This window comes from Onychomys torridus, chromosome 2, assembly GCF_903995425.1.
Source record: "Onychomys torridus chromosome 2, mOncTor1.1, whole genome shotgun sequence".
NCBI lineage: Eukaryota > Metazoa > Chordata > Mammalia > Rodentia > Cricetidae > Onychomys > Onychomys torridus.
This window is the reverse complement of record NC_050444.1, coordinates 26,937,074-26,958,970: the sequence shown is the minus strand read 5'-3', so window position 1 is coordinate 26,958,970 and position 21,897 is coordinate 26,937,074. Positions and strand designations below refer to the sequence as shown.

At 44.1% G+C, this 21,897-nt stretch overlaps 1 protein-coding gene across 1 annotated transcript in view; it reads right to left on the bottom strand.

The window, feature by feature from the left end:
- Positions 1-9,187: 9,187 nt before the first annotated feature.
- The window catches only part of Znf704 (zinc finger protein 704), a 198,260-nt gene continuing 185,550 nt past the window's right edge, over positions 9,188-21,897 (bottom strand). The window contains exons 8-9 of the mRNA XM_036177672.1: positions 21,601-21,698; positions 9,188-20,649 (exon numbers count right to left, since the gene is read on the bottom strand). Coding sequence (XP_036033565.1) covers positions 20,538-20,649; positions 21,601-21,698 — 210 coding nt within the window. The 3' untranslated portion in view covers positions 9,188-20,537. The remainder of the gene's footprint in view (positions 20,650-21,600; positions 21,699-21,897) is intronic.

The window sequence follows — 21,897 nt, the reverse complement described above, 5'->3', positions numbered from 1 at the left end:
AGTTTCTTTTTGGGTCTTGTCTATTTGGTGTTCTATGTGCTTCTTTTATCTATATAGGCATATATTTCCATAGTTTGGGCAAGATTTTTTCTATGATCTCATGAAGATCTGGTCTCTGCCATTGACCTAGAATTCTTCTCCCTTATCTATGTCCATAATTCAAAGATTTGATATTTTCACAGTGTTCTGCAGCTCTGGCACATTTCTGTTCTGTGTTTTCAAAGGCTTTTTTTTTTTTTTCATATTCTCTGCTTGCATGATCTAATTCCTCTACTTTATCTTTGAGACTTGCTATTCTGTCTTCTACTTGCTCCATTCTATGTGAAAGGCTTTCTCTTGAATTTTCTAATTGGGTTATTGAATTATTCAATTTCTGTCTACAGTTATCTCCTGTGCTTCTATTTCTTTATTTAATTCTCTTCACTCTGCTGGCATCATCACTGTATTAAAACATCATACCATCAGAATTAATTCCCTCTTGACCATTAAGCCAAGTTTAGGGAACAGAAGTCTTGGGAAAAACTTAGTAATCTTTTTCTAAAAAACTGAAAGCTTTTCAGGTCTTTCATTCTCAGATTTCTTTTCTTCCTGTAAGGGCAAAATTAGATTCACCTGGAAATAACATTTATCAGTATGGGAAAATCACCTGTAATTCCTCTAAGAAAAAACAAAAAAACCTCTTGGAATATGGCAAATCCTCTTTGCTAATCCCATCTCTCCTTCAAGCCAGTAAAAACAGCAGCCAGAATCCCCTGCAGCCAGAGCCTACACCCAAGAAAATGCAGGTGAAAAGCTGAGCAGGGGCAGCATCCCCCAAGGTAGAGCCTCAACAGAGGTGGTGCAAGACCCAGGGAAGGGATGCTGATGTGGAAGCGGTTAGCAGAGAAACTGAGCATCAGCTAAGGCATCAGGGACTCTACATCTTATGGGAGAGGACAAGCAGGGACAAGCAGAGGATCTATCCTGGGGGAAAATCTTACTGAAAAAGCTTTTTTTTAAGTTCTTTCACTGACCCAGGAATGCAGGAGATAAGCACCTGTCTGTAAGTGAGCACAGGTGGGTGTGGCCCACTCTGGGGACAATGTTAGATGAAGGAAACACACCTGTCAATGCCAGCTTAGAGAGAGTAGAAACCTCCCATGGCAAAAAAAAGTTTTCAGTATGAAAACAAACTGTGTAAACAGAAACAGGAGTGCAGCAGACCCAAAAGGCAGCTTGGGAAATGTAGTCCATAACACAACATAACATAACATAACATAACATATCATAACATAACATCATGATGCTATGGAAAAAGGCAGCTTGGGAATGTAGTGCATAAAAGCGAGGTGGCATAGGCAAGCAGGCCTGGAGAAAAGGCAGATAGACTGAGACAAAAAAAAAAAAAAAAAACCACCCCAAAAAACCTTTCAAATGTTCCTGGTAACTTAGCAGAAAAATGCCCAAGGGAAATATTGCCAGTATAACCCCCTCTCCTCCAAAATGTCATTTTTTCCACAAGCTTTGTTAGCTTGTCTCCTGGGAACAAGAAACAGGCAAACAGCTTGCCTGTCTGGTGGGAATTATTTGCTACGAAAAAGCAATATGGTAAATTGAACATAAAGCAGGCATTACTCATAATCCTCAAGGACAAGGCATAGTGGAAAGAGTCCATGGCAATCTTAAGAAACAGCTTTAAAAAATCAAGAAGGGGCTGGGCAGTGATGGCACATGCCTTTAATCCCAGCACTCAAGAGGCAGAGGCAGGTGGATCTCTGTGAGTTCGAGGTCAGCCTGGTCTACAAAGTGAGTTCCAGGAAAGGCGCAAAACTACAAAGAAAAACCCTGTCTCAAAAAAAGATAAAATAGGGCTGGAGAGATGGCTCAGTGGTTAAGAGCACTGACTGCTCTTCCAGAGGTCCTGAGTTCAATTCCCAGCAACCACATGGTGGCTCATAGCCACTTGAAATGAGATCTGGTGCCCTCTTCTGGCCTGCAGGGACACATGCAGGCAGAATACTGTATACATAATAAATAAACAAATGTTAAAAAAAAAAAGCCTTAAAAAACATTAAATAAATAAGAAGGAGGAAATTGTACCCTCAGAAGCTTGCTGTCTGCCTGAGTATGGTACAATAGGTGGAACAGAGAAATGTCAGCTCCAATGACACTCCTTCAGAAGAACTGGAGTAACTTTCAGAATGATATTAAAGTTGATCATGAACTCTGAACTTTCAGAAATAAAGCAGTGTTGAGTTCACTTATAATTTTTACTATGGTAGCTCATGATTTGCAAACTCTCAGTCTTGTTGAAAGAAAATAAATTAGTTCTGTTAAGAGATTCTTTCTAGATGTTTGCTAATAGTTTCCTTTTGAATATAAGTTTGGTAAATAGTTCTTCTAAGAAATCTCTTCTAGATATGTGCTAAAGTTTGTAAAATAGTCCTGGAGAGTTTCCTTTTGAATATAAGTTTGTTAAAAGTGTAAATGTTGAATGTAAGTTTGTAAAACATGTAAATGTTAACTGTAAGTTCATACTGAATTGTTTTTATTACTCCATCAATATCTGTCTAGTCTGGACAAATTAGATAACATTAATTTTTAAAGGATAAACCAAATCAATCACATTAGAAGCATTTTGAAGTTTTTATTACTCTTTTACCTTCAGATATATTTGAATACTTTTTATGATAGCTTAAAATATAATTGTATGATCTCAGTGGCCCCTGGAAAACTTAAGTGAAGGCATCATAATTAGGGAAGGTTTTCTGCCTTTTCCCTAAAAGTTTCCACTCTTTCTGTATCTGTTTAGAAAGGGGTAGGCCTCCCACAATGGGTAGGCTTCCCACAATCAAGTTAGTTTATAAAGAAATTCTACTGCTATGATAGGGACACATGTATAGATGTAATTAGCATGGGTTTTTGTTTACTTGAATGGATACTTTGAAGTGATTTGAAATGACTGTTTTCTCCTGGGAATCAAAATAGTCTCTTGAAAGTTTTATTGAACATCTGTTAGGAGAGAGTTCTGATCCAGGAAAAGGGCTTGGTGCAGCCAAGATATCCCACCTTTATTATCCTCTATTCCTTTACTGGGAGGTGTAGCAGCTGTGGAGATCACTGTGGATGTTTGCAAGCTCTTAGCAGGGACCTGGGTCAGAGCTGAGTTAAGCTCTGTACCCCCTCCTGCCAGAGGCTGGTATCCAAAGATGGGCAACTTGCTTCTTGATAATTTCGTGAATGTGTGGGTGTAAAATTAATCAAAAAGGATGACCTAAGATAGGTCCACTCTATCTGAGGGGCTTGGGGGGGCTTTTTATATTAAGAAGGGGGAATTGTGGAGGCCCACAAAGGTTTCCTAGTGAGATCTGAGCTTGTTTTACCCAGCAGAACAGCATTAGAGGATTGCTGGACTATGTGCATAGTTTCTAGGTGATGGGAAGGGTCTACACTTGTGGTGTGTGTGTGTGTGTGTGTGTGTGTGTGTGTGTGTGTGTGATACTATTTTGATCTTCAGTATTGTGTTTTTGCAGTGATACCTGGACATGTGGACTTTTTTTGTTGGTTGTGTATCTAATATGGATACAGCAGCCTGGGTTGATGCACAGAACATGTGTCCTGGCCCAAGCCTGGGAGTTGGAAAACCACAGACAAGGGGCTTCAGACTGTTCCAGAGCACTGGATGTGGGATCCAGGCTCTATCTGAGGATTAGGGTGAGAGCAGGAGGCTAAGGGTTAAAGGGAGAACTCACCAGGCTGGGTTGGAGCTCAGAACGTGCTGGCCAGGCTGGGCCTGGACGGTGTGGGCACAAATGAGTTAAGGTCTGGTGAATAAAGAATGCTAGGCACAGGACATGCATCCTGGTCCAAGCCTGAAGGTTGGGAAGGTGTGGGCAGGGGCCCTCAGACTGGGCTGGAGCACTGGGTGTGGGACCTGGGCTTCATCTAGAGAGCTAATTATTTTAAGCTTAATCAAAAGCTGACTGTATACTGCAGGCCACAGGAATATAACATTAAGAACTCAGCTAGTTATGGCAAAGTCACTACCTGGAGGGACCAGGGAATTCCTCCAGAGGAAGCCAAATTCCAAGGAGTTTTTGGTGTTATTTGGCTTGTTATATATCAGCTGTATTCTGTTATGAAAATGATATATGCCTTCATAGTTTTCCCAATTGACTTTTCCCTAAGAAAGGCTAACAGTGTGGACTGATCACTCTCTGGACATACACATTCCAGGTATTTGGAGAACAGCCTCAGGAAAGGCTTTCTCTGGAATCAGATATCTCTCTTAGCTCCTTTCAAGGACTAACAGGAGATACTGCACAGGTGAGCGCCCAACTTTCAAGGACTAACAATGATAACAGCCCACATGCAAGTCTCCTGACTTAATGTAAATTCCACAAGGAGACACCGCCTAGGTGAGGTGGACGTTAAGTAATAGCTTTACACAATTTAGCTTGGACCCTCCCTTTTTATACTGGGACTTCCAGGGCATGGGACGGAGAAGAGAAAAGAGAATGGAAGAACTAGATGGGTAAGAACTTGAGAGGAACAAACTAAAATGGGGAAGAACTAGATTGAAGGGCTAGAAGAATGTACTAGAGGAATGAGATGGAAGATGAGGAAGAGCCAGATGGGAAAGTCCTAGCTAGGTAAGAACAAGGTGAAAAGGACCTAGATGAGGCAGAGAGAACTAAGATAGAACTTAAGAGGGAGCAGTAGATAAACAGAGAGAAATCAGGTAAGAAAGGAGGTAGGCAGGAGAACAGAACTAAAGCTGTGTATACAGGATGTTATGCCAGAGGAATTAAAGCAAGTGGACTATGGAGCTTGGTGTGCTGAGATTCTATTTCCTGTAAATAGTCCTCACCATTAGTAGTTCTCTCTCCTGAACCCCTGGGATGTATGATATTAAGGCTGGTCCCTCTAATATTATACAGGAACTGTAGTTTTAGCTACCATGTCAAATGTGGCTTCCTTATGTTAGTAGAGTCAAACATCTCTCAATACCTAGTCTGTAGCCACAGACCTCACAAATGCTTTTTTTCTTCCTACTTGTCCACATGGCTCACCAGAATTTACTGTCCTCTGGCAAAGCCAGCAATATCACTTTCTGTTTTACCTAAGCTATATATTATTCCTCTATCACTGTATCATAACTTAGTTCTCAGGGATTCTGACACCTGCTTCTTCCACATGATAGAACACTGGTCTATATTGATGATGTTATGTTGATTGGGCCAAGTAAGCAGGAGGTAGCAACCACTCCAGACCTCTTAGTAAAGCATTTGTGTATCTGAGAAAAGGAAATAAATTACTTCCACGCCCCAAGGCTAGCCTGCCTATGGCTGTTGCTGAGTGCCAGATCTGCCAGCAGCAGAAACCAATACAGAGTTCCTAATACATCATCACCCATGGAGTCACCGGCAAGTGTCCTCATAACAAGCTGAATACATTGGACTCCTTCCATCATGAGACAGGCAATGTTTTGTCCTTACTGGAATACTTACCCTGGTTATGGATTTGCCTTTCCTGACATAATGCTTCTGCCAGAACTGCCATCGATGGACTCAAAATGTCTCATCCACTGTTATGTTAGTTTACCTAGCATTGCTTTTGACCGAGGAACTCACTTCACAGCTGAGTAAGTGCAGCGGTGAGCTCATGCTCATGGGATTCACTGGTCTCACCATGTTCCCACCACCTGGAAGCAGCTGGGTTGACAGGGCAGTGGAATGACCTCTTTATAATGTAGTTTCTATGCCAACTGGGTGGCAATACTTGGGACAGATTGGACAGAGCTCTGCAGAAGGCAGTATATGCTCTGAATCAGTGTCCAATATAAAACATTTTTTTTTCCTGTAGCCAGATTCACAGGCTTAGAAACCACAAGGTGAAAATGAGAATGGTGCCACTCACTACCACCACTGGCATCTTATTATTATTGTTATTATTATTGGCTTTCAAGACACTCTTTCCCTGTGTAGCTCCCAGAACTCACTGTGTAGACCAGGCTGGCCTCAAACTCAAGAGATCCTCCTGTCTTGCCCTCTCAAGTGCTGGGATTAAAGGCGTGTACCACCAGCCTGGCTCCCATTAGCCAAATTTTTGCTTCCTGCCCATGGCCTTGTGCTCTGCTGGTGTAGAGATGGGCCAGAGCAGCGTGTGTGGCAAGAGGCACAGCAAACATTCCTCTGAACGGGAATCCGAGCCATTGCTAGAAGGCCAGCAATGAGCTATACTGCAATATCTGACTTGGAATGTTTTCCTGTGATGATCTTGGCATGACAGTGCAGTCAGCCAAAGAAAGGAATGGACTGTTCACCAGAAGGCTCTGTGGTGACATCAAAAGGGGTAGTGACAGACCTGCTGACTGTGGGCTGCGTGAAGGATTTGACGTGGGGTTTGTGGCTAGTGTGAGAACAATTGGTTGTTTTCAGGTTCTCCAGAGTGTGCCATCCTTCAGGGGACCAGACTCAGGGTTCAGCCACTAGGCCAGTGTCTTGACGCCTGAAGAGCTATCTGTGCTCTTTAGAGCAGCAAATGTCACCCCTCTCGCAAAGGACATTCACTGTGACCAACTCTGTCTCCATGTGCCCCCTGTCCATGATACTGTTGCTTTCTCAAGTGCTATTTTCTGTTGGCTAGTTAATACTTGCCTAGAATTAAAAGATAAAACCAGAGGAGCATTCCCTGCGACACCCAGACCCCACTCTTGAAAGTTAGATCTTAATGCCAGCCTAGCCTCTCTATTGATGACACAATTTTTCTCATGACCTCATTCCATTAACTTCGTGTGTTTTTAATAGCATAGACCTATGCTGCATTTTTTTTTCATTTAGACACATTAGTTTTTTCACCTATTTATTGAATTCTTGCTATGTACAAGGCATTTCTACATAAAAATGTGTATAATTCTATATTTTGTCTCCTATGTTGGGTAATTGTTATGTAATTAATAGTCATTTGGAGTTGGCAATTCTGAGAATTTATTTATTTGAAAGAAAATTCAAAGTTCCAAGGTAGTAGATGTCTGTGTCAGTCTTCAACATGTGTACTTCTTTGCTTTTGGCTTGGGCCAGGCAATGATAGATTGAAAGCAGAGTGTGTGTCTGTCTGAAAGCAAGATTATTCATTTAGAAACGTGTTGACCACTTAGTAATGTACTGCGTATGGTGGCCCAGTGAGCAGGAGTTGGCCTGCATCCCTGAGGAAGTGCTTGGGTAGGACTTTTTGAGGCTCAAGAGCTTTACATTTGGCATTGGAGGAATTTGTTACATCCCCAGGTATTCCCTGCAGTGCCCTTGAGACAGCATGTACATCTGAATTGATGGGAAGCTGGATCTCTCGAACACTCAGATCCTTAAAGTCCCTTCGATGAAATTGTGTAGTATTTGCATATGACCCACACACATCTTCTGGAACACTTCAAAACATCTCAGAATTATTTACTATCTAATGTAGATGCTATCTGAATTCCTGTTATCCTGTTTAGAGAGTAATAACAAGCATGTACAGACTTTTATCTGTACATGCTCAGTACCCAAAGTACTCCCCTGCTCCGGATATTTACAACCTGTGGTTGGTTGAATTCTTGTGCAGGACCCCTGGATATAAAGGGCTAGATGTACATGATTTCACACTGCTTTGTAGGCTCGTATTTGTAGCTTAGGACTCTCCCTGGCTTTTCCTGCTTCTTCACACATTAAGGCTTCCCAGCCTCCTGCAGCTACTGTCTGTCCAGGAGAGCATCCTTGGAGCCCCGGGAGGTCCCTGGAGGATACACACAGGCAGTTTGAGTACTGTTCACTGATATTGATGTTCTTGTCTATCCTCTTTGACTAAAACATAGGCACCAAGTCAAATGTCCAGGAACTGCTCTTCAGGAGCATGGAGGTGCCTAAGGAGAGCTGGCATTATACCTGGGCCTGGTGGATGCACTATGGATTAGAACAAGAAGCTTCTAGTCTGCTATGAATTTAGCACCAAGCTGTCCTTGCACTGGATTTGGGTGTGTGTATGTGTAACAGGAGACAGAAAAGATGAGAATGAACAAGGAAGAGGTGGAAGGCCAGGGTAAGGGTGGGAAGCAGGAATGGAGTGCAGTGTAGCCCAGACCAGCTTCAAAAGCGGCAGACACTCAGTAATCAGGTCTGTATGTGACTCACAGTCTCAGAGGGCTCTGTAAGGCAGAGCATTTGGGCTTCCATCTGTGGATGTGTACCTGGATGGCGGTGTTTCAGGAAATCCCCATTTTACCCATTCCTCTACGGCTAAAGCACATGCACTAAGTTAGCTGTCCAGTAACAGCTGTGCAAGAACTGTTCTCAGCCCTGGAGTAGGTTATGACTCAAATTCCTCACTCACTAAAGCTGACAGGACTAGAAAGACCTATTGCTTAAGCCAGGCTCATCAACTTTATGACATCATAATACTTGAAAATTTAAGTATTAAGTATTCCAATAGTTCATCTAGCCATAGGCAAAACCTCACATCTCTGGGCAAACTGACCTCCAAAGCCCATTCCATTGCTGCACATGTGTGTATCTGGCTTTTGGAGGTGGACACAATCAGTTCTAGTGGACAAGAAATCTGTCCAATGGAAAGCTGGCTGGCTTAGCACCAGGATGGACACTGGGCACGGAAACATAGGTGAGCAGCTGTCAGTCTGGGCAATCATTCAAGGTGTAGGCAGCAGGGCTGAGCATGGGAACGGCCCTGATGACAAAGAGTTGATATAATGAAGGTACATCTTTGCTTTTAAACAGTTTTTTACAACTCCAGGCTAAATTCCAAACCTTCTATTGAGTTTGGATGTGCTTCACAGGCTCATGTGGTTAAACACTGAGTCCTTAGCTGGTGGCCCTGTTTTGGGAAGCTAGATTTGGGAAGGAGATTGGATCTAGCTGGAGGCAGTGGGTCTCTAGTTTTAGGAGACTGGCATTGCTTCTGACTGGAGGATCTGACTTCTGGTCTACCAAGATGTAACTGGCTGTATTGCACATTTTGGTTGTCATAGGACATGAAAGTGTAGCCTCCACGCCCCCCGCCCCCAATGATGGATTATAGCCCCATAAACCATGAGCCCCAAACCCCTTCCTTCCTCACGTTTTTCAGATGTCCTGCCATAGTATCAAACAAGCAGCCAGTGCGCTGACAGCTCTGGATATAAATGTTAAACCTTACAGAAATAAATGGCTCCCAAATAGAAGCAGATACACAAAAATTTTTATTAAGTGGAAGTTAGACTGACTTCATGGTCACTAACCAGTTACAAGTGCATCTAAATTCATGTGTGTGGACACCATAGAAATCAGAAGGGTCTTACCAAAAGACCCGTGTTCTGGCTTGGTTTGTGCCAGTGCGAGCCAAGGGTAGAACCATACACAGAGTCAGTACAGGTTGACGATGACATCAGACGAGATTGGCAACACCATATTCATTGTTACAGCTAAGCATTACAGAACATGAAAGTCCAAAGACCAGAAGACTATTTCTAAAGGGTTCTTAGACTACTGCTTTCCTTCTACTACATGCTTTGAGGACTGCCCAGCAAATCCTCCTCTCTGGGGGTGGGCTCCTTGCTGTGTTACAGGTAAATGGGCCGTGGATACTGTAAACATCTGCTGATCCTCTTGATGCCCATTGTAAGTGGACAGCAGCCATCCCCTTGGGAAAGTGCAGTTTAACTGGTGTGAACATTTTCTTTTGTAAATCTTGAAAATTTTCTTCTTTTCCAATTAGCACCAGTTCATTAAATTTTTTTTTCCTGGTGTTAAATCATAGGAAACATTTTGTAAAACTAACACAAAGTCCAGAACAACAAAGGAAAAAAAATTTAAAAAAATGTGTTAGAGAACAGCATTTAGAAAAACAACATCATTGAAACATTTGACAAATCTATGTACAGTGTGCCAAAAGCTGGTAAGGAGCATGGCTGAGGAACAGTCTCAGAAAAGGTTTCTCCACCTGAACCTCTGCAGGTGGTATTTACAGTCAGAAAAGTATCAGAAATGGAGTATCAGAACATCTGGATTTGGCTAAAAATCATATAAAAAGACATCGCCCCTCCCCGACTAACTTCTAACTAAGTAGCAGACATGTCCAGAATGGCCTTAAGTACAGGGTTTAGAAGTGGGTTTTCCCGTATTTTACAAACAGCCAAGAAACCTTAACAGACACAGAGGAGATCCGGAACAGCAGAGAAATGGAGTGCATTTCCTCACTGTCAGCTGGAGGGAAGGATGCTGAGGGATGGAGGAGGGAAGGATACTGAAGGATGGAGAAGAGACGGATGCTGAGGGATGGAGGAGGGAAAGATGCTGAGGGATGGAGTAAGTACTGGAGGAGACAAGACCAATCATCAGTGGGAAGGTTTGGTGAACGTGCCTATCAGCAGGAGGCTGAAGAAATTCAGGCATATTCTATACAGATTTTTCAAAATATAAGCCACCATCTCCATGTAATTTTGAAAAAAATGACTATTTGCCTTGTCAGATAATATTTTTATGTTTTGTTCTTTGCAACTCTAATCAACTCTTTAAAGAGCACTCCTCACCCCCTGGTTGGAGAATTAACCACAACAGACCTGGGCCACCTTTAGCCAAGGCAATGTTAACTTCCTACAGTTTTGTTTGCCTGCTTCTTGATATTATTTCCCAGTGCTGGGGACTGAACCCAGGCCCTCACATATGCCAGGCGAGTGCTCTACCTCTGAGCCACATCCCTGGCCCTTATTTACCTATTGATCCAGTGTGACTAAAGCATGTATCTAAGAACTGGGCACCATTTCTGAGTGTTCCCTCTTAGCAGAAGGTGTGTCCTCATCCACTGTACTGGCTAGCTTTGTTTGTTGTTGTTGTTGTTGTTGTTGTTGTTTGAGCTCAGAGTTTCAGGTGAAAGTCTGGATGCACGGTCTTGAAACCATTGGACAGAAAAACAAAGGCATCCCACACCCTTATGAGGATTTGTATTCTCATTTATTTCGAATAATCTGTAGTTGTAATAAGTCTCTATGAAAAAAAAGTACTTGGATTTTGATATAAAATACATGTTTCTCTCTAAAAATGCATAGTTTATAATTTTATACATTCATTCATTATTAAAGACTTTGGAAGGAAGTACTTACCCCTGAAACGATGGCAAGATTGTCCCTCAAAAGACCTCTACATATGCCGGACAACATTGCCGCAACACCTCCAGTTAGTGTGTCATGCTTGCAGCTACCTCCTCATGCCCTGGCCCCAGAGGATCACTCCCTGGGCTTCCGTTTGGCTTCTGTTGCTTTTCTCAGACACCACGAGCAAAGCTTCCTACGGACAGCACTTCCACTAACTACCCCATTTTCAATATTCAGTAACCTTTCTTTATTGTTGGCATTTTAGATTTGGTGTAGAAAACAGTTTAAAAGATGGCTTACCTTTAACAGCAGAGTCTGCGTAAGCCCCACCACTAAGGGCAACAGAGGACCTGCAGCTAATATTCTTCTCCACAGCCCCCTCATTTGCAAGCAATGGCCGCAGGCCGCCTGGCATTTGCTTTTGATGATAGTCTTGAACACTTTGGGACCCAGCGAGTATTTTCTTACCCTGAGTTCTTCCATGCACATAGGGCTTTGCTATGAAGTATTTTTGGAATACTAGGGTAGAGTAGTTGATCCATAGAGTGTTTAAGTGGCTGACCATAGTCTAACCATTAATTACAAAAATAGGAATTTTAGGGTGCACTGTAGGAAAATATGGAGTAATGGTATGTTTATACTTTATGATCCACCGGCCAAACTCATTTTTATACTCAGGGTATTTTTAGTTATGGAAGTCATGGAAGCAGTATGCGTTGGGAGATACCACATGCTTCTGAGATATCTAGATTTCACCTGAAGCTTTCTCCCAGTGATCAGTTTCCCCAGTTGGGACATTGGGAATCGATCATGTCATGTCACAGCCACTGACTTCCAATAAGAATACAAAGAAAGGGGCTAAAAAAAAAAAAAAAATCCCTCAGATTGTAATCTGTCAAGTTAGACATCCTTTCCCCATTTGGGGATGGATCCTGGAAAGAGTACCCTGAGGCACAGGGAAGGAGTGGCAGCTACCTCTCTCAGTGAGTCTGAAATTCATCTTCTGTGCTCAGTGGGCAGGATGGTGCTGAGACAGACCCTCTCCTCACCATAAGGAGACTGCACCTCTTCAGACAGGGACCGAGCACTGGTCCTGCAGGATGAGGATAGCCACTCACTGAGCCAGATGTGCAAGACAGGATAAGCATCCAGGCCCTGGGGCAGGGGCCTCAGAGAAAGCATGCGATAAGCAGCCAGTGAACAGAAATGGCTCATCCCTGGCTTTGGGAATGAACCGAGACGACTCTCTGTCCTCTGGGTTGGGGAGCTGAGGACCTTAAAAAAGGAATGGAAGTCTACCGGATGATCTGCACACTGCTTCCAAGATGGACATAGTAATTAGATGGGGACTCTTCTGTCCGACTCGGAAAGTTCCGTCTTCTCCAGTGTTGGCCTCCCTCTTCAGACAGGGACAGAGGGACAATACAGAAGAAAATGGGAGGTCCTCTTTATCTGCAACTGTTTTCTTCTTTGATGATAGCCATGTTCTACTTTTTGGCTAATTTTTTGGATTAAAATTTTGGGGGGGGATTGATCCTCATAAGGAAGTGTAGTAGTCAGTCTCAAGGATCGGCTTCCAGTGGTTTTGTAGCATAAAGGGGGTGCTCTCTTCAAAGACTCACAATTCTATGGCTAATGCCCATTGAGAAAGAACATTAAAAAAGAACTACTATTTAATTCTGAAACTGACGTCAAATTCTGGTTATTTGCTTTGTACTTGTTGGCTACCACTGGGCTCTTTCTGCATATTGCCCGTCAAGCACCAGTGTGAGCTATGTGATGACGGGCTGCCTCTCCGTCAGGGTAGAAAAGGGCTACCCACTCTGCCTCCCAGCACCGAATCACTTAAAACACAAGAACAAATAATTTTTAAAAACCTGCCAATGAATGAGGTAACAGGCCAATAGAGTTCTTGGGGGTTCCTTCTAGTTCTATGACATGATTCCTTATGTGCTTTACCCTGAACTCAGGATGCTCAGCCCAGGACACCGGAAAGCCTTGGATGAAGTGCACTCATATATTGGACAGCCTTTTAATCATTCCCAATGGACCCAATCTCAACCTTTGTCAGCACTGTTTAACTGCCTTCAAATTTAAACTTATAGAGCCTGAAAAGCTAGACACCAGCAGCAAATTCCTTCCCCCCAAGGAGTCAAAATTTTTATTTAGAATATTGCTTTAGCTAATAAATTCCTACACTTTACCACTTAGCTGGATGGAACCTGGGGATCAGCATGGTGGCTGAAGGAAGAGGACACTTTGGGGATGATTAAATTTGCACTTAGAAACGAGTGTGCTTTTTACTTCTGGATGGAGAACATGGCAGCGGTGCTCTTGAGTCACTGTGGAAGCCAGCCAAGCCAGCCCCTTCCTTCCTCTTTGCAGGTAGCAATGGTGCTGACTCATGGGTTCAAGACTACTCTGGCTGGCCTCGGAATGTGGGATAGTGACCTTAGTTCTCTACACTAGGTTCTTATATGAAGAGCAAAAGAAATAACATCTGAATGAGACACACTTTATCACGTAAGAACTATCCCTGTAACATTAGGACTTCAAAATAATGTAGACTTTAAAATAATATAATCGCTCAGAATGATGAAATAGTTTAATTTTTCACCACCCCCCCATAACATAGTTATTCTCGTTTTGATTTTGCCCTCAGACAAAGGTGCTATGGTTGTCCTATGTGGAAAAACTTCCTTTAAGGTGAATGGAAACCCCAAAACACCTAAGTGTCTATTAGTTCTGAAGGGAGGACCTTGCCAGATCAGAGGTGAGATATTTATTTTGATTTTTGATTTTTACAGTGAAGCAAGGAGGATGACCTGGGGAGCATGGAGAGAGGGCAGAGGGCTTTGGCACAAGAGGCGCCGTGTGTCACCTTGAAACTTCAGGGGCACCTGGCTGCCTTCTGCAAAGGCACAAGACTGCTTTTTGTTTTGTTCTGTTTGGCCAGCCCTTCATCACAGTGGTCACGGTAGCAGACACAGTCAGAGTCAGGATTACAGCTACTCAGTACTTTGGCGGATGGCCTGGGTATGCCATGAGGCAGCTTTTACCAGGGCTGGGTAACAACTCAGTATGTTCTGATTAGGGGCAAGGCCAATCTAAGGATATGACATTTCTATCTTGTCTTCCATGAGAATAATCTCTAGGGAGAAGTAGCTTTTCTTCTTTGAAATGTCTACTGTTCAGATTGTGCTCACATGTGCATCTACGTGGGGTTGACTTCCATGGCTGGAACTCTGGCTACAGGATACCTCTGCCCCCAACTGGCTTTTCTTTGGTCTGCAGTACTGGCCAGGAACGTATGTTAGTGGTCAACACTTCATTGTCAGGTGATGCCATGTCTCCAATTGGGACCTAGCAACCTGGCCTGATGTCTGTGGGTTCTGATTGTCAGAAGCTCAGTGTGGCTCAGTGTGGGTCTTCCTTCTCAGAAGACGTCAGCTGCCTAGTCCAATACCATTTCCACTGCTCCCTAGTGTCTTTCTTTGTCCTGGTATGTGCTGATCATCTACAGGACTGGCCGGCCATCCTAAAGTATCCAAATTGGCAGCCTCTGTAAAGAAGCTTCCGTTCACAGGTAGAATAAGATGAACACAGTTCAAAACCACATGGCAGTGACCCCAGGTGGGCATGCAAGAGCTACCTGTGGTGCTAATCCAAGGGGGTGGCACGGACAGACAGGGCGCCGAGGCTGCACAAGGGCTTCCCTCCCACCGTGCATTTATAACTCGTATGGAACAGATTCAATCTGCTGACCACTTGTTGTGTTACCCAACAGCCGTCCCATAGCAGCTCCTCTTTTGATACTGTCCGCATCCTTAGTGAAACTGGATGAGCTTAATGAATCACTGAACGCTTGGGCGGGAAAGATGCTGTCTCTGACAGACAGCGGGCTTGAGGATGCGGGACAGCTTCACATAGCCTTGGCCAAGCTCACAACTGTCTGTGTGGCTCCCTGTTTGTCTCTTCTGTCCCGTGGGAATACTGTCATTTTCTGCTCACAACCTTGTGTGCCTGTGAGTTTTTCATAGTGAAAAACAGATAAAAGTCAAACAAAGCCGTTGTTCTGACAAGGAAATTATTCAGCTGGTGGTGAGAATAAAATTATCTCCAACACTGCTGACTGTCTGAAAGTTCTCTGGGTGTATATCCTATGATTTTTAGCCATCCCCAACCAAATGATGTTTGTTCATCAAATGCAGGCATGTAGTTCCGATAGGCCAACAGGAAAACTTATAGGAGAATTCATTTCACACTAAAGGAATATTTCTTCCATAGCCTGGAAGTCTATCTGCTAGCATCTTTTCTTATGTTTAAAATATAGAAAGTAAATCTTCACATGACCCCGCCCCTCCCCCCAGATGCTTTGAAAACACATTGGTCATCATGATAAGGGAGAAGTTGCTGCTACATAGATTCTCTTGCAAATAACCTTTCTATCTGTTCTGCACTTCTACCCTTGCTCAGCGGGTTAAGTGAAAAGATATGCATCAAAACACTTGCTTAAAAGAGGCATAGCCCTTGGATTGGTGAACAGGAACTGTGTACCATATCAACACTTCCTGTCGGTTAAAATACTGCATTTTAAAAAATAAGCTACAATGTATAAAACCAAGGTCATTCCCCACAAAGAGTTCATGTTCTCTGTGATTATAAAACACTGTATCTTGTAAAATATTTCCAGTTCTGGTAAACTTGAGAAGTACTAATGCTTATTATAAAAGTGTCATGTCTCTTGTAGACACCTAAGCGGTAAATTTCTTTCATTTGGAAATTTAAGTTGTAATTATTATTGTATTTAAGATTATATTTACTATAACACATTACAATTGTGATTCTCAGACCCACACAACAAAAGTTATAAAACATGAGATTGTCTTCAGAAAAAAAGGAGCTATTTACAAAACAGGACAGGAAATAAAATTCCATTTTGATTCCTGGTCCTGTGATAGGTATACTCTTTAAAGCCTGTATATCATTGGAAATGGACCTTTCCAAAGCCAGTCATCAGAAGCAAGTCAGTCTTGAGGACATTTCATTCTTCCTTGCTCTGTTGGTGTGCATTACTTAGGACAACTGGTACCTAAAAGTGCTAACCTTATTTTATTTACTAACTTCTCATTTGGCTAAATTTCTACAATGCAGAAAAGACAGGATGAAATGATTGCAGCATGGAGAAATCCCCACAGGTAGGAGGAACAGGGGAGCCTGTGTGCTGCTGGGAGGTTTCTTACAGAAATAAACTTTCCAGTTGATTTGCATGCCTAGCATGCCTCCCAAATGACCCACGCTCCCAATCATGTCTGTTATACCGATGGGTACCACTCTTCTGTATGTATTCACATAGGTCAATGCTACAGCTGAGGTTGGTGGAAATCCTACAGGATGTGACAAAAAGCAGCACCTGGTCCCTAAGAGTCCATGGCAGTGTGCTCCTAAACATGCCACTAAGCAAAGCACAGGTCTCGAACAGCTTTCTTTCACTTAGAGAATGCTGTGTATAGCTAATAAACAGTTGCCCACACCAGGAGATTACAACAAGCAAGAGCAAGGCTTCTTGTTCACAATTACATTCAGAGAAAGCCTCACTGTGTCTACAAATACCAGCAGGCTCTGCGCCTGTGGCTCAAACGTCAGTCAGCTTGAGGCCAGCTACAAGAAGACAGTTATGTGGCAGGTGCACCTCATGGAAGTTGACACTGTCCAGTTGATACGGATTTGTCTTGAAATCATACTACTGAGTCTATGTGAAAACAAAACAAAACAAAACAAAACAAAACTTGTTCTGACAAGAAACGACTTGAGACAGTAAAATTCCTCCTAGTCTTGGGGTTCTCCAGATCTGTCTTCGCACATCCTTCCTGGTTCCCTGAGGAAATGAGTAATATTTACAGGATTCTGCTATTATGCTCAACAATTCTCTTGCATGAACAGCTCTCACCTCTTTTCTCGAACCTTCTCCAGTGAGTGACACCCTCTTCTTGCAGTGCAGTTGAAGTGAGAGACGAAATGGCCTCCTGCAGGGCCAACTCACTTGGAGCCTGGGGCTTCTTGTGCAAGTGTAATATACCAGGACCAGAGATGGCAACTCGAGTCGTCTTGAAGAGCAATGGGGAACGATTCAGTTTCGGAAATTTGATGCAACATACATGTGGCCATCTCTGAAGAGATTGTTGGAAAGCCCAAGGGCCATCTGACATCAGTGCTGTTCTCTACTGATAATGTTCATTTGCAGCCTGGTCACAGGAGGCAGAGGATCATCTCATGAGGGAACCTTTTGAACATGGAGCTGCCAACAGGCACCATAAAGTCTATTCTGGTTTGGAAACCCTTTGCTTTCTTCCTGACGCTGGCTTTTGCCACTCGAGAGAGAAAGAAACCTCCTAGACATAAGGTGGCAGAAAGGTAGGCCTGTATGACAGGCCTTGGACAAAGCAGCTTCTGACTTGTTCCAGACAGCTGCAACAGACATGGAGGAGCCCTGGCTGACCAGCCCTGAGAAGATGAGCAGGAGGCAGGTGTGCTCAGGTCTCTTGCATTGCCTCTGTGACGTACTTGCTACCTGGAGTGTTTCTCCACGTTGTCGCCTCACAGACTTCTGCAAACTAAGTGTCCACACTCTGGGAAGGCTAAGGCTAGAAACTATTGCCTGTTGCACACATTGCTTTTGCTTTGTAGCTGGCAAGAGAATGTCTTGTCAGTCACTGTGAAATGCCTTCTCTGGGAAAAATGAGAAACCTTTTTTGGAGGAAGGGCCATCGAGGAAGAAAAGGAACCAGACTTTTCCACTGGGAAAGGATTCATAGCCTAAACACTCCTTTTGTAGACAGGGCTATTACCCCGGGGATGCATACAGCTTCAGGCTAACGGCCAGCTCGCCTGAGATTCTTCTTCTCCTCACCCTTTCTTTCTTTGCTTCTCCACAAAATGCAGACACAAAAAGAACTGAGTTTCATGGTGATGGCATGAAGTCAGGCTTCATTTGGCACTTCATTTGGCTCCCCAAATAATAAAATAACTACTTAAAAACCGGAAGTCATAACAAAACAGAACCAGCAACCATGTGTTGCAACTCAGAGCTTTCTGGTCCCCTGGAGATTTCACCCTTCCACAAGGGGAATGGGCATATGTGTCCAGAACTGGACTCAGGATCTGGCTGCACCTGGAAGCTGGACGAGAAGACACAATGCCTGGGCTGGAGATGCAGAAGAGCTGGTATGACAAAGGCTTTAGGGACAATCAGGGATCCAGGTCAGGTGTATTCGGTCTCATGATTTTGCTGACGATGTGCACAGTTAAGCAGAACTACCCTTGGGCTGTGTCTCTGGGGGAAACAGCCACGGTGTCTTGATCAAGGAATGCTCTCGTGCAGAGAGCATCCTTCATCCCAAAGTTCTTCAAGAGAAGATGGCTTTAACTTCACATCATTGTAGTATTTTGCTGAGGAGGAAAACCTGTAGCCTAAGATCCATCTCTTATTTAAGCCCATGGTGACCGTGACCCAACAGCTGACCATGACAATCTCTGTGTGGCATGGGGCCTCTTGGACCAGCTAGGACATCATTTCACAGCAGTGAGGCTACAGGAGATAGGGGAGGGTACATGCCCAGGGGAAGGAAACTTAGCTCTGCATTAAAAAAAAATGCTGTTTCCTGGTTGCAGGTCAAAACATCTAGGAGAGCCGGCGTGGCTGATGTGTGACCTATGGGGAATCAGATAAAGCACATTCTCTTTTCTCTTGAAATAAGTGTTTTTTTTTTCTTTTCTTTTAAATATCTGAAGGAAAAGGTCAGGACCTCTTTCAAGAAATAATCTTTTTAAAAGTCACATGAATACAAAAAATAAAATTGCCAAAATTCATGGTTGCACAAATTAAGGGTGTGGCGCTGCAGAACCTCCGTATATACCCTTACAGAAAATAAGCGGTGTCTCTGATACCAGATGACGTCTTTCTACTCCGTAAAAAAGCACTATGTACAATCTTTAAAGATATATTAAGCTTTCCTCTGTGCAGTTTCACTTAACATTCGTATGGCCAACACCACGTTCCCATCCCTACCCAGGGTCTCCTATAAGGTGCTCTTACTTTGCATAGGTACAGGACACCCAGCTCTTTGAGGAGGGCAGACAGAGCAAGTGTTCCGATGATGATGATGACAACACGAGGCTTGGTGGCTGCCTCCCCCCCCCCCCCCAAGTCCACCAATTTAGACATTCCAATAGCTGGAACCCAGTGCAAGCCCTGGCCCTACTGAATGGAGAGTCCTATACCAAGATGCATTTTCCTTTGGGCATCCCAAAAGTTAGTTTCTGAGTGAATTCATAATTCATTGCTCCAATATTTTTGTAAGAAACAAAAAGGTTTAGATCTCCATTACCCATGAGTGTCACTATGTCCACTAACTCATCTCCTGGACAGGTAAAGCATGAAGTCTGTCAAAGTGCCCTCAGAATGGAAGTGCGTTTGCTGCCCTAGTGGGACTTTCTCCAGGTAGGGGCCTGTCAGCGTGCTCTGCGCGAAGCAAAGCTGTGGGGCCAGTCTGGAGATTTCTACCTGGGTGGGGTTTGGAGAGCAGGATGATAACCTACGGTCCTGGCCACAGTCTTGACAAGACAAAGCTGCAGTTCCTGTGACATCCCTGAAAGAAGCGTCGAGCCTTACCGGATGGCTCCCAGTTCTCATCTGAGAGTGGCAGGCAGAGAAGTGGCTGTGCCTCACCTGGGCCCCAAGGACGACTCCCAGGTACTCTCTGCAGTGCCTCCTGGCGTCCTGGTCTCAGCTTGCAGCTGACGTCTACTGGGGATTCCCACTGCCCATCACTTTTGGCCTTATGCTACCTGGGGCCTCCAAGCTAACATCTTTACAACGGCTCCTCTTGGGGTCCTTCTTGAAAACAAAACAGATATAGAAAAGATAACCAGAGTGCAGCTCTTTCTTGAAACACATCATGATCCAGACTGCTCCAAGGAGTTGAATGGAAAACAGAGAAATGCCTATTCACAAGGTAGGTTATCCTTTGTACCAATACTAGCTAACACTGTGTAGCTTATGGGCATACTGTTTAAGTGTCAAAATCCCTTGAAAATACCACAATTCAGAAAGCTTATCAAAATCTTTCTAGGTAAAATGGGCCTGGCTGGTTAAGTTGCTACAGAAGTCCAGTTTTAAGACCAGATGGAGAGCATACAAAGTTGACTTTTTTCCTGAAGGAAAAAGTCATTCTGGCTGCTCTCACTCAGGTTCTCAGACCAGTGCAGGTGCTGATTTTTTTCTTCTTTTTTGCTTTAATTCCACCAAGGAATTATATTCCCAGAATTCCAGGAAGGGCTTTCCCTGGGCCTTGAACGGCTTCCTTTGGAAGGAGAGGCTTTCCCATCACCTGCAGTGGAAGGTGAGGCAGGAATGGCTAGGCTGAGCCTGCTTCCTGGCTCAGTCGATGAACCGCTGGCAGGCCTTCTTCCAGCGGCAGGCGGTGCACCACATGTCCCGGTTTTCCATCCCATAAACCTTGCGGCACTTTTTACCTTCGCCTCTAGGCTTCCTGTAAGACAGATATCGCAGGCATGTTCATCAGGGACCGGAAGTGGGAGGGCCTTCTGGGGAGAGTTCAGGAGAAGGAGGGGGAAACAGAAGACCAAGAAACCTGCCTGGAGCAGGAGCTCCCTGTAGGCTGGGTAGTTCCCTGCTGCTGAATTTCATTCACGGAAATGTTCATCTGGCCATTTTTGTAAGATTAAGGAAGTAAACACAAGTGTTGGGGACTGGGGAGGGAGATGCGTCTAGGGGAAGGACCTGCTGTCCAAACACAAGGAGTAAGTTTGGACCCCCGGAATCTATACAGAGCTAGACATGATGGCACCGTGTCTGTAGTCCTAGCAATGCGCAGCAAGGTGGGAGGTGCAGACAGGAAGGTCCCTGCTTGCCCGGCATATGGGGGGGTGAACGAGAGGTCCTGTCCAAGTAAGGAAGGAGAGCACTAACCCACACCTGAGTTATCTTCTCCTCACTCAGCTGCACCATGCACGCATCCACACTCACATGTACCAGCTTGTGTGTGCACTCACACACATGTGCACATGCACACACACAATTTTGTGTGCCCCCAAATACCCACTCCTGCAAAACAAACCAACAACAACAAAAATAAAACACAGAACAGCAGAGAACAGCGCTGTTCTTTCAAATTTTTAGTGTGCCTTTCTTTCCAGTATTCCGAAGTCCGGCTGGAGGCTTCCCAGCAGACTCGCCTGGGTCTAGAAGATTGTAAATTGTTTGTGTCAGACGGTAGTGGATGCAGGACCACCATTACTATCCGACACACTGTAAGTGTCCTTTACTAGTTACTGGACAGGAAACCATGGGAATGAAAGAAAGCATGCTTCACAGACCGGGGAGAAATTTTACAAAAGGTCATAGTTTGGTTCCTTTCTGCTATTTTTCTCTTTCCTAGGAAACTCCTTTGAGGTGACGTATGTAGCATGAGCAATCATACCTGAGGCTGACTGTCCCTCTGGGTGGGGAGGACAGGACCGTGTGGGCATGCTGTCTCTGCTCTCCTGAGCCCACTGGATGATGATGTGTTGGAGACACCTGGTGAGCACAAGGAAAATCAGGTTGACCGGACAGACTCTCCCTCCCACACATTTATTAGGTGGTGAGGACCATGGACCTTGAGCATCAAACATGGAGAACTGTTTTCTTCTCAGCCGTGTGAGGTAAAAATGAATGTTAAGATTAATGGGCAAGGGCAGGAACTCTGGAGCTGGGTGCACAGAGGGCCTGCAGCTGG